We start from the raw sequence: 14,192 nt of genomic DNA, 5'->3' as shown, positions 1-14,192 counted from the left end.
AATATTATAATAATTTTTTAATAAATATACATAATTTCAATAAGCATATATAGTTTTTTTATTATATATTATAATAAACTATCAAAATTAAAAAGATTTAAAAAGAAAATAAAATAATAATTTATAATAATTAAAAATATAATATAACAATTAAAAATATAATAAACGAAAAATATTATCATAAAAAACCTAGAGTTAGATAGACAAGTTTTTTATAAACAAATGAATAATAAATTATCTTTTTTTTTCAAACTAATACAATTTTTATGTATCATTAAATCCCAACAAACATGATTTTTTTAAATAATTTTAAGAAAAAATAAATATGTACTAGAAAAAGTATTTCCATTTCTATATTTCTTCTTATCTATAAAAAAATAAACCCATATATATATGAAGTATTTCAGAAAAAGTTTAATATTTATATTTTACTTTAGACAAAATCAATTAAAGATCCATTTACACACAACTATATATAAATCTATTCCATATTCATTCCGTATGTGGAGATTATGTCCGAGAATTGTTCGAGATAAATATATTAATTCGAAATCGAAAATTATTTAATTAAAATTAAAAAAACTTAATTATTACAATATCAAATTTTTGAATAAAGAATAAAGAAAAAAGAAAAAAAGATAATTTAAACGATTTATCCTATTCAATTGTCAAATATTGTTTTTAAATATTATAATCAAAATTTAACGATGATTGACAATAGACATTATATAGTGCAATCTTCGCGTCAAGTGCTATTCGTTACTAAAAAATACTATTCTATACGAGATATAGTTAAATATATTTATGCAAGTTCATGCTATGATTGTTCTATCAACAAAAAATATCGAAGACTATCAAATGAGGCATATTCAAGCTACAAATAATGAACAGGCACTATGATATATAAAGTAATAAATTTAAAAAATTATGAGGATCAATTCAGATTCAGGGCTCTATTGAATATATATATATATATATATATATATATATATATATATATATATATATATAACAGACACGATATGTATAAAGGGTGTCCCAAAATTAACGCAAGATTTGAATTAAATATAAAAGAGAGTTTTTAATCTTTAGATATTTATTTTTTAAGTGAATCATAAAGTATATAGGATAGGGTTATTTATGGAATAACACATCGGGAAAATGACTCCACAGCTTTGCTGGCACATACGCACCCTTTCGTCGAAATTTTTCATGATCTTTCTGCATAATTGTGGCTGAATTTCGTTAATGCAGCGTTTAATTTCCTCTTGTGGGCACGTGTGGTTATGAGATTGTTAACATAGACTTTTGACTTCAAATAACTCCATAAGAAGAAATCTAATAGTGTTAAATCATATGATCTAGGGGGTCAATTCTGATCACCGAAACGAGAGAAATGTCTCATGCAGTAATTGAATTGTTTCATTGGTTGTATGGCATGTGGCATTCTTATTGAAACCACATATTAGTCACATTAATATTCAATTCAATTTCGGCAGAAGTTATCATGTCGCGATATCGAGCACCATTAACAGTTGCTGCTTGACTAGCCTCATTCTCAAAAAAGAATGATGCCTTCTGCCCAAAATCCGCACCAAACAGTGACACGTTGTGGATGCATTTGTTTTTCGCTAATCACATGTGGGTTCTTCGAACCGCAAACACGGCAATTTTGACGATTAACAAAGCCATCAAAGTGAAAATGTGTGTGAATATTTTGTATAAAATTTTCGAACTGCGGCCGCCAAACTTTTATTATTTTTAAAGTATTGTTCAAGATTGTTGCAGATACGTTGTTGTGTCGTATAACGCTCCATTTTATTAACTCTAAACTCTCAGCTGTCAAACTGTTCTTTTTTCAGGGTTGCCAACAACTTAATGCAAAAATGGCAGCAAATTCAAATCTTGCGTTAATTTTGAGATACCCTATATATACTTAAATGGATTTTTAAACCATCATACTATAGAAATACAGAATGCATTGCATAATCTTTTATTTATTGCTAGGATTTTCAATACCAAGTTTGATAAATAGTTATTATACTGTATTAATTTTTAAACTTTAAAATTCGCCTTTGATAGACATAAAAAGTGATTGTAATTAATCATAAAATGCTAAGAATACTTTTACACTCATAAATACGATATCATTTGTAGATTTTATTTAAGAGAAATATTGATATTCTGTTTTATCTAGTTGTTTTGTTTTTAATCTTTAATCTCTAATTATGGAAAATATATGTATAAATGTGATTATAAATATTATGGCAAATATTATCTATTATATTAATTCTTAATAATTTCAGAAATATTACATAAAAAATATATAATCTTTATTTTTACATTTTTATATCATAATGTAAATTAAATAATGTAAAGAATGCATAAGAAATTTGCAAATATTTTTTGAATTATTTGATTGTTGTAAACACTATGATGAATATATTTGTTTTAAACTATTTACAATAAAATTTTCATTATTCAAAATTTAACTTGGTAACTATTGTCATATAAGATGAGAAATCACGAAAAATAAAATAAAATTTTTTAAAATTAATTAACAATTCATATATAGAATTTATATCAGTTTTTCTTAAAAATAATTAAAGACATAAGAAAAAATATTGAGTCAAAAATACAAGTTAATAGTTTTGTTTTAAATTTTATTTTAAAGAGAAATTGTAATATATTTTAATTAAAAAATTAATATTATTAGTAAAAACAAAATCTTTCATATAACATCCAAAAAATTATCGAATTTGTTGAACAAATTCAAAAATATTAAAAGATTATAAAACAAATAATAATAATTGCATTTATTAATTCTACAAAGAAAATAATTGACATTGAATCATTTTTTTTAGATGTATGATAAAGAAAAAATATTAGATTATAAATCAAATGATAAGTTTACGTACAAAAGATGATTTTAGAATAAAATCTTAAGAAAAAGATTTTTACCAGAAAAGATTGCATTACATAAAATTTATATTATTAAAAAAAAATGAAATATTTAAAATTATTATATTATATATATTAACACATTTAAATAATGAAAAAAATGAAGATAAAAATATTAAATTAATGTATAGATTTATATTTAAAATTACAATAAATGATGAAAATCTAAACGATTCTAATATTTATTACAATTTTTTTTTTTGAGAAATTAAAAATTTTACAGTGCTTTGTAAAAAAACATATTTCGATTTATTATATTTTGTATAAAAATAATTTATAATAATATTCCGAATACTTTAATCTGAATATGTTATAATCGTTTTAAAATTTATATATTTTTAAGTAACAATAATTTTAGAAGAAAAAATTATTTGAAACTTAAAAATAATTAAAAATTATTTATGTTCTATTATATGTATATCAAAAAAGTTCAATAAATTTATTTATAATTTTTATAGAAAATGAAGTTATATAATAATTATATTTATATATTAAAATTAAAGTTACAGTTGAAAATTTTGTAATAAACATGATAGCATAAAAAATATAAATTTTGTAATTTGATATGCTTTTTAATTTCTTAATTTAATATATTAAGATATTTAATATATTAATATAAATATAATAAAATGTATAAATAATATATTTGTACAACATCTAAGAGGATCAATTCTAAATTTATTAAATTATAAATGTGTTAGAAATGAGATAGAAATAAAATGAGATGATTCTGTCTCTCTTATAGTTGTCACTTTTCGTATTTCATTTAATTTGATGCAAAATTAAATTATTTATAATTAATAAATAATATATTATATAATTTTTATGTTTATTTTGATTTTTTGATTTTGATCCACGAATATATTAACTGTTTTATTTTTTTATATATACATTATATATTCTTCATTATATATTATATTTATATTTATTCATTTATATTTATATTAATATTAAATAAAAATATATTTATTATATAAAAATTTTTTTTAATTATTCTTATTAATTTTTAAGGACAAAAAAGAAAATTAAAATTTATACAAGAATGGCTCATATGGCAATTGTAATAAAAATGAAAAGAAAAAAAACAAAAAACAAAAATAAAGAAAGAGAAAGAAAAACAATTTACAACAATTAGAGACATTATTATAATACAATTTGATAATCTCGTGCGTCGTTTTCTCGAACCATGTTTGCGGTGGCGCCAAGCATACAATCATTCCTACGCACGTTTCTCGCTCATGTTAGCATTCAATGCGTAGTCCGGATTATTCTATGCTACGTATTGCACTCTACCTATTATGCATATATTACATTGCATTATATGCACACAGCTCAATGGATTCTCGAAAAACGCCGGTGCCTGATGTTCGAATGCTACAGAATTATCTTTATTGATCAATATCTCTTAGTTTCTAAAAAATTCTATTAGAAACTGATGGGCTTTAAATATCGGATAATTTTTTTTTTTGGTACTATAATACTATATATCGTATCTCGCTTTTCGACTAATTGTCAGTTTTTTATTTGCTTAAATTATATTTATATTTTTAATAAGTCAATTAATGAATAAATTGATTTTAAGTAAATATTAATAAATATTAATTTAATTAATCTTTATGTACTTACTATTTTAAATGTATATATTTATATTTATAATATAATGTCTAATATAATATAATATAACATTTTTATTAATTTTTGATAATTCATTATTTTATTATTTTGTGATTAATACATGAAAAAATTATTCAAATTTCTTAATCGCAATATTTTCTTATTGACTTAAATAAAAAATATTATTGATTTAAAATCTACATGATTTAAAATCATTTGAAAGTACATACATAAAAGTATGTATCTATTTAATCAAAAAATTATCAAAAAATAAAATAAGTGTTAAAAGTAATCATGAATAAAAGTTTACCCCAGCAAATATTATTTTAATATTTTTTTTTCTAATGATAGCTTTTATAAATTAAATTATCAGAGAAGTACAAATAATATTTTTTAAAAAGATATGTATTCATTATAAGATTTGAAAACTCATAACAAAATCTTCTTTGACAATATATTGCTTAAATATCAATTTAATAATTAACAATATGAATTAGTAAACTTGAAAATTATTAAAAAAAAAACTTGAAAAATAAGATTATAATTAAGTTTTTTTTTTTTTTTCTAGAAATTCATTTTATTTTTTCTCTATATATTTGTCTGTATATATCATCGGATTTCTATATTATCATAAAACTGTTGAAGATAATTGAATTAGGATGTACTCAAAATAATTTATGCGATCGTACCTCATGTTTTTACATTATGAATGATTTATTCAAGTGCAATGTGCGAAAGGCATGTGGCAAATGACAACGTAGATGACGATAATATTTTACAGATAATAATTAGTAATGCATTTCTCGCCAATATATTTATCATTTTAACGAAGATAATTACTGACAGGATCATATATTCACAATCATAAATTGAATTTTACATTCCACGTAATGTATGACGTAATGATCCAGGCTCTTCTAATGGATTTGAAATCTCTTCTTCATATAGAGACGCCTATTAAAGATGTCTTTGTTCCATAAATAAAGAGAATTTCCGATTTAGGATTTTTCACCTAGATATTTGTATTGAATCATGTTATTTGAAATAAATTCTATTAAATTATATATAAATTTTCTTTCATTCTTATTTATTTTATCATTAAAAATTCTTGGCTATTTATTGAAAATAATAAATTTAATTTTGTCTATAAAAGTATATTGTTATAAATTTTTTTTCAAAATAATATAATATAATATATCAATTATAGTTGTCAGAAATGCGATTCTCATTTATATGTAAGAGATCATGAAAGAGAGCGTAAATGTCTTAGCAATTTTCCTAGAATTTTAAATAATGTTAATGTTGATGTTATAAGGAAAATCGTGAAACAATTAGTCATTTTATGAAATGTCCAGTCAATTTTAATTTTCATTTTTTTTTGATTACTTAAACAGAAGTCATAAAAATTATTGATTATATTTAAATGTTTTTATAAAATGATTCATAATGATTAATCATTGTACATAAGTGCATAAAAAGTTTAAAAACATGATATAAATAAGAAATATGATTTTGTTATATATATACTTTTTATACTTATTGTTAATTTCATATTATTATTTAACAGGAATAATTAATCCTTTGATATTAAGACAAATTTTTTTAATAATTTCGTAGAATTCTCGAGATCAAAAAATTAAAAAATATATATATATTTTCTATAGATATATCGATGATAATTTATCTTTTTCACAAATCATCTAACAACTGACCACAACAATAAATATAGAATCTATTTTAATTTAAAAAAATTTCTATCATTTTCAATAATTTATTTTCAATAAATTTTTAAATCAAATTATTTTTTTAATCTATAGATTCTTAAATATTTATTTCTTAAATATTATTAATTATAATAACAACGTTTTTTAATATTTTTAATATGGATTTACTTAATAAAAATTAAAATTAAAATAAATTTTAATCAATAAAGAATTTTGATTAAATTAATTTTTAATTGAATTAAAAAAAATTATTACAATATTATTTAATTAATAACATCAATCAACAACAACATTTTAACTTATATCTTGTATGCATTATATATGGATTGTATTTTAGGAAGAGTGCAGGAAAAGGATAGCTGAATGTACAATGAGTGATGGTGCAAGTACACCGGTATGTGGGAGTGACGGTGTTACGTATTCGAGTCACTGTCGGGTCATCTCGAAGCAGTGTCAAGGCATGTCTATTCTTATCAAACATACTGGCCCTTGTCCAGGTAGGATGATGCATTTTTCTCGTAATTATATTTATGATTATATATTTATAATATTTTATCTTTTGATCTTTGATTTTTATCGTTATTTTTTGATTATATTTTCTGATTATATCAGAAAAATTTTCGAATGATTATTAAAAATTAAAATTAAAATTAAAAATTATAATTCCAATTGAAATTTAAAATTCTATTAAAATTTTACATTTTTATTTTTAAATCTAATATTTAAAATAATTAAACAATTACATTAAAAGAGCATTTATTTTCTAATTTTTTTCTGAAAAAATATAATTCTTTTATATCATCTTTTATGAATAAAGAAAAAGAAAAAGAAAGAGAAAGAATTTTAAATCATTATAAAATATTATAAAAAATCGAAATATATTTTTCTTTAAAAGTTTTAAAATATAATAAATATTTTTTTAAAAATTGAAAAGAATTGAGCTATTAATAATATATATTAATTTAATATATATTAATATATATTATATAATATATATATTTAATATATATTAATTTAAATTTATTACTGTATTAATATTAGTTTTATTGCTTGATTTCATTCGAAATTTAGATTTCGATTTCCAATGATTCCCTGAAAAAAATTGATATTTGCAGGAAAGAAATTTTAAATCAATTTTAGTTCAATTATTCATAAATCATTCATAGAGAATTATATTTCTTAAAAAGATAAAATCAAAATATAAATTACGTGTGAAATTGAATCGTAAAATTAGTTAATTCATAATTCGAGAAAAAAAGAATATAAGGTTGAAAATAGTCATTCATCTACATTAGTTAAATATAATGAATTGAGACATATTTTGTGATTCCACGATTTACTGTTCGAAAGTTTTTAAACGATAAACACATAAACATAAATAAACTTTCTGTTTTATATATTTAATTTTATGAATTTATCATAAAATTAAAATTTATGATCAAATATTAAAATTTTATTAAAAATTAAAAATTTTAAAGATAGAATATACTTTTTCTTACTTTTTTTTTTGTTTCTGTTTTAAAAATTAAAATTATAAAATTATTTATATTTTAAAAGTTTTTTCTGTTTCAAAATGTTCATTAAAAATAAAAAATTATAAAATCTAATAAGAATTTAAAATATTAATTGAATTTGTTCATTTAGAGACACCAGCGTGCTTCTCCGCAAGATTGACTGCTAGACCAAGTGCACGACCAATCTGTCGTTCGGATGGCACTTATGCACCGGTGCAATGTCACGAGGAAACCGGGTATTGTTGGTGTGTGACACCACAGGGCAGACCGCTCCCTGATACCTCAGTAAGAAACGAAAGACCAAGATGCATAAAAAAACTCGGTCCCAGATCTTCTGCGTCCACTAAAAGTGGACAACGAAGACGTTCGCCGAATTGGAAACAACGAAGACAATATAGCAGTAAGCATAGGAATACATGTGATCGGACAGAAAAATCCAAATTTAACGGAAACTTGATAGAAAATTTCAAAATCGAGTATAGGCGAACAAATATTTCTTCCGATGGTAAGAGAATATAATATATAGGAAAATATATGTTATGTTTTTCTAAAGTTTAAATGTTTTTAATGAAAGTATTAGAAATATTTTCGATATATTCCACATATTCTTATTGAAAAAATCAAATATTCTTATAAAAAATTATTAAATCTTGTTAAAACATTTGATTGTGTCGTTAATTATGCAATTCCAATATATAATATTTTTTTTTTATTTTTATTTTTTGAATATCTATATTTTTTTTATTATTAAATGAAATAATTAATTTATTATTAAATAAAAATTAATTGAATATTAAAATTGAATATAAAAATTATAACATATATAAATTAAATATAATTGTAATTTTGTTACTTCATTCTATAATGAAATATTGATATAATGAAAATATTGTACTTAGAATCTTTTTTTCTTGTCTTTCTAGAAGTTATCATAAAATATTTTGATAATCTAATATTTTTAATCTAGTATTTTTTTAATATTTTGAAGCTTTTCTGAATGCTATTGCATATTGTAATTTTAAACTATTCATCTTTCAATTTGTTTTTGTTTTTTGTTTATTTCTTATTATATTTTCTTATTAAATCTAATTTTATTATTAATATTTTACAAATAGGCGATAAAAATGTAGAACGAGTATTATCATGGAAATTCATTACATTGGATAAAAATAGCGATGGCTATTTGGATAGAACGGAATATAAAGAATTGAGAAGGCTAGCGAAGAAGGCAGTAAAACCGAAGAAATGTGCTCGCACGTTCGCCCGCACATGCGACCTAAATCGAGATTTGAAACTTTCCAGGCAAGAATGGGGTGCCTGTCTTGCGAACGACTTCACTCGTAAGTTTAAATGTGATATATATGCATTTCATATAATAAAAAAAAAAATTTTAGAAGACTTTTTCTCGATTCGATCTTTTCGGTTTCACTTGCACGATTCAACGATTTTCTTTCCTTTCATCGAAATTAAATGATCATTAATGAAAAAAATATATTTACAATTAATATAATATTTATCTTCTTTATTATTTTTCTAGAGATTTTCATATAAAATAATATTTGAACTCAAAATTGCTCTATTTGAATTACAAATATTATTAACATCTTTTTCTGAGTAGGCTTGAAGTTCTCAAGGTTATAGTGGAGATTGCATAAATCAGTTTTGAACTCGTTGATATTTGCGAAGTGGCGCCACGCTGTTGCGCCACAAAAGATCTGTTCTAAGATTTCTTCATTACTTCGATTCATTCTAAAAGTTAAAACGAGTATTATGACTCTCTTTTTTAAAAAAAAATTATTTTGTTATAAATAATTAAAAAAATTTCATTGAAAGTATGCAAAATTTAAGAGAATTTTTTATTTTTATTTAAAAAATAAGAATATATATATTCAATATATAACTATCATAATTATTCGAAATTTTGAATTATTCTATATAATTTTATATATATATATATACAAGAAAAAAAAAGAGAAAATTAAAAAAAAATTCTTTCAAAATTTCATTACACGTTGCTTTATATGTATTATAAAAAAAGGATCTAAAATCGTTTTTTATATAAAAATTTGAAGCATGATATTAATTTTTATATATATTATATATATGATAAATAAGATTTATTCAACTTTGTAAATAATTATAAAACTAAAAGAGCATAAATACTTGGACAGGCTTTTTATTGCGATAGTAAATTGGGATTAATATCACTATCTGCATTTAATATTATTTAATGTAATTATTTAATCTATTCGCGTTAATCTACTCGCGTGCCATTGCAATCAACCAATTACTGCGCATGATACTTTTTTTTCTTATTTCCTGGGTAAAGGCTATTGAGTTGCTTTTAAACATACATAATTTATAAATCCATATTAAATTCTGAATTTTTTCTTTTCATTACATTTTAGAAAAAAAATAAGAAATGAAAAAAGAATTAAAAAAATATGTAATAATTAAAATTAAATACTAATTTATCATATTATATTGCTTTAGTTAAATTATTGAACAATGGACAATTTATTATTTATTTTATGAATCAAACAAAATATCTTTTACTTAATATAATTTATTCAATAATAAATATAACAGCGAATTTTTATGTAGCATTTTATCGATATTCCAGCAGTATTCATCTTTATAAAGAATGAATTTATTAAAAAAAAAAATTATTTCTTATATTTATAAAAAAAAATAATTTAGCCAGTATGCATTAAAATTAATTATTTGTAAAATGAATTTATACAGGTAGGAATATTTATTCACGATAATTTTCTTTATTTTTTTTGAAATTATGTTTGAATTAATATAATTTAAAACAATATATAGTATCAATTATTTTTATGATTGAACTTGACTTAATCAATTTAATTTATGCATTATTATTTTGATAGAAAAAAATATACTAAATAAAGGGAAAAATTTAATGATAGTTAAAATATAAAAGTATTGGATCGTAAAGGGTTTCTAAAATATTTAGATATAAATTACGTCCATAATTGTTGACAGTTTCACTATATTAAAGCATTTTTTTTTAAAATAAATTAATATAATAAAATATTTTTTTTTGTTATTATTTTTTTTATGATGCTTAATGACATAATAATTAAATATACTGACAAATTAAACTATTAGAGGTTAAATATATATAAACATATATAATATGAAATATATATATATATATATATATATATAATATTTTATTAAAAAAGATTATAAAAACCCATCTTCAATATAGAAATAGATATACTAGATTTATAGATATATAGATTTAAATATTATTTTATTTATTATATTAAATATAATTATTTTATTTAATATTATCACTAAAATAAAATAAATATATATATTAATAAGATACTATTTCGTTTTTATAAATATATAAAACATGGTATTTCCATAATACAAATATTAAATTATTAAAACTATTAAAAATTGAATTTTCTTGATTTTTCTTTTATTTATCATTCATTTTAAAGAGGAATATAGGCAAAATTCAAGAAATACATTTCACAAGTATTTATAAATTCTTGGATCCGGCAATAAATAAAATTATTGCAATGCCTGTTAATTATTGTACGTCGTTTGATGATAATACCGGAAGATCGTTGTCTCGGCATCTAAATCGTGGTATAAATTACAAACGGTGGCCTGGACAGGATGTCGCGCAGGCCAAGGGCCGTCTTCTACACTCGGATCCGCTTAACATTCGTGAATCCTGCCGGAAGTTTGCCCACACTGGCTACTATGAAATTGAAGCAATTGACCTCGTGTATATGCTTTATACTCGCGGTTAGCCTATGAGAATAACTGCCCTCATACTTTGCTTCGTAAATTTGCACCTACGCATTTACAATAATTACTATTTCAAACTATCTGTCGAGCTCATCACGTGAAATTCTCTCTCAAAAAGAATCAATGCTTATTTTCTTATGTATAATAAAACATTGAATATTATTACATATATCATTATTTCTAATTTCTTAGATTATCGACTTTTTTGTATAAAAATTTATCATTTAATAATGAAAGTTAAAATTGATAAATTTTATAATTTTACATTAATTATTTTAAATTTATAAGACTTACTTACAGAATTTTACTAACTTTATTATCAAATTTTTAATTGACATGTAAAAAAATTTAAATATGATTATAAAAAATTTATAAATTATAACTTATAAAATTTCGCTATTATATTATAAATATTACTTCATTTACTATTTTTAATAATATTAAAACAATATAAGAATAAGTGTTACAAAACTTTATCTATTTTAATATTGAACGCTGCTTTAAATCCTGCTTCTTTCCGTCTATGCAAATAGAATAAATGTATTCTATTTTCTGTTTAAGCAGATAATTTACATCAGTATAAAATATTAGAATAGAAATATATATATATATATATATATATATATATATATATATATATATATATATATATATATATATATAAATTGATCGATTTAGAATTGTTGCAAATTGCATGTTAAATACCTATTATTAGTCTTTAGCCTAGAAACTCCTTAATATTCATTCATATAACTAAAAATAATAGAATTTTATAACTTTCAATTATCGGTAATTTTGTATAATATGATTCTTTTACTTTCCAATTCTATATACATGCTACTTCATTTTTCTCATTACATATATATATTATAAAAAAAAATAAAATTAAATTAAAATGATTTATTACTCTTTTAATACATTATAAAATAATATTTTACGCATGAATGAGCATGCACTTATTGATTCCTCAAACTGAGGCGTTTAATTAATGTGTATAAATTGTAAAAAAATATTAGAACTATATTTGGAGAAAATTTTGATCATTAAATTACATTAAGTTTTTAATAATAATTTCCAAATACAATTTCTCTGTTGAATACTCATATTATATAACATATATATATATATACAAAAAATAAATATTTAAAAAAGATTTATAATCTCAAAATTTTCAAAATTTTGCAAAATCTTAGAACTTTAAAATTTATAATCCTACAATTATAAACTGTACATCTTTATAAATTATAAATTATTATTAGGATCTAAAAAAATTAAATAATATATTAAAATTCTTCGATTGCTTTTGAAACTCTTGAAGAGTTTTAAAATTTTTTATATATAATGCTATTTTTTCCAGTTTTAAATTTTTAGAGTTCTTGATTTCTATTATTCTCCAAATTTGTAATTTTAGAAGTTTAAATTTTTAGAATTTAATTATATATTTATATTATTTTCTCTATTTAAAAATATTTATTTAAAAATTTATTTAAAAATTGTCATTAATAGTTATTTTCAAACATTTTCTCCAAATGCATGTCTCTTAACATAATTGTATATCCTGTATAATATGTATAATATGTACATAGTTTTTATTAATGACATGTCAATGCATGAACTGCAGAAATCACAAATTGCTATAGACAAAGTAAACAAAACATTTTCATTAGAAAAAAAAATTACATATGTAAATATAGATTTATTTACATGCAAGAACTCTGGAATGTGTTTGGGATACACACTAGAGAGGGTGAAAGAAAGAAAAAGTGAAAGAAAAAATGCTGCCTGACAATTGTTACAATTAGTGATCATCCTATTCGATGTTCGCCACTGCTCGCTGCTCTGCTAGTAAAACCTGCGATGCGCGAATGACAAAAAACATTGTACATATAGGTAAGGCCGGTCGGCTGAGTGACATCATTGTTATCATTTAGTACGTTTGTTCTTGTCGCTGAACCCTGCAGACGAGCGCCCCGAGGTCCCTGAGGCGCAGAGGACTCGGGTCATGGACCAAGGTGAGTCCTAGTTCTGCACATCAAAATAGTCAGCATATCATTTTTTGCATTAGTTTTTTTCTTATATATTTTCCTTTAGCAGTGTTATTTATTCACCTGTTATGGGGATCCTTGTAAATTTCTTATCATATAAATATACATATATTTATATTATTTAATACAATTAATATTTTCTTTTAATTTTTCTTTTTATTATTTATTTTTGTTTATTATGAAATGTAACAAAACATTTGGATATACGATATATTTTTTGAAATAATTAGAAAACTTTGAGAAAGTTGCCTTATATGTATGGAATGAAAGAAATTTACGAAAAAAATTTATAAATATTGTTAAGTTTTTAAAAAATTGTTTTACTTATTATATATAATAATAATATAAAATGAATCATATATTATAACAATGTAAAATTGAATCATAAAATTTTATTGCCACATTTAATTCTTAAGAAAAGATTGATACGAAATAATAAGTAATAATAATAATAGGATTCTATTATATAGATTGATCAATTTTAAAAAGATAATATTTTATTTTCAATGTTTGAATTTAAATTAAAAAATATCTAATATTTT

General features: G+C 21.1%; 1 protein-coding gene across 3 annotated transcripts in view; it reads left to right on the top strand.

Annotated features, from left to right (window-relative positions):
- Positions 1-14,192, top strand: part of LOC411502 (SPARC-related modular calcium-binding protein 1) — a 37,155-nt gene that overhangs the window by 20,442 nt on the left and 2,521 nt on the right. The window contains exons 2-5 of one of the 3 annotated variants that reach the window (XM_026441603.1): positions 6,637-6,796; positions 7,944-8,318; positions 8,929-9,153; positions 13,537-13,617. In XM_026441603.1, coding sequence (XP_026297388.1) covers positions 6,637-6,796; positions 7,944-8,318; positions 8,929-9,153; positions 13,537-13,617 — 841 coding nt within the window. The remainder of the gene's footprint in view (positions 1-6,636; positions 6,797-7,943; positions 8,319-8,928; positions 9,154-13,536; positions 13,618-14,192) is intronic. The other 2 variants (XM_026441604.1, XM_026441605.1) reach the window with 2 other exon arrangements.

This window comes from Apis mellifera, linkage group LG7, assembly GCF_003254395.2.
Source record: "Apis mellifera strain DH4 linkage group LG7, Amel_HAv3.1, whole genome shotgun sequence".
Lineage (NCBI taxonomy): Eukaryota > Metazoa > Arthropoda > Insecta > Hymenoptera > Apidae > Apis > Apis mellifera.
Note: the sequence above shows the minus strand (reverse complement) of the source record. Positions and strands in the feature narration are given on the sequence as shown.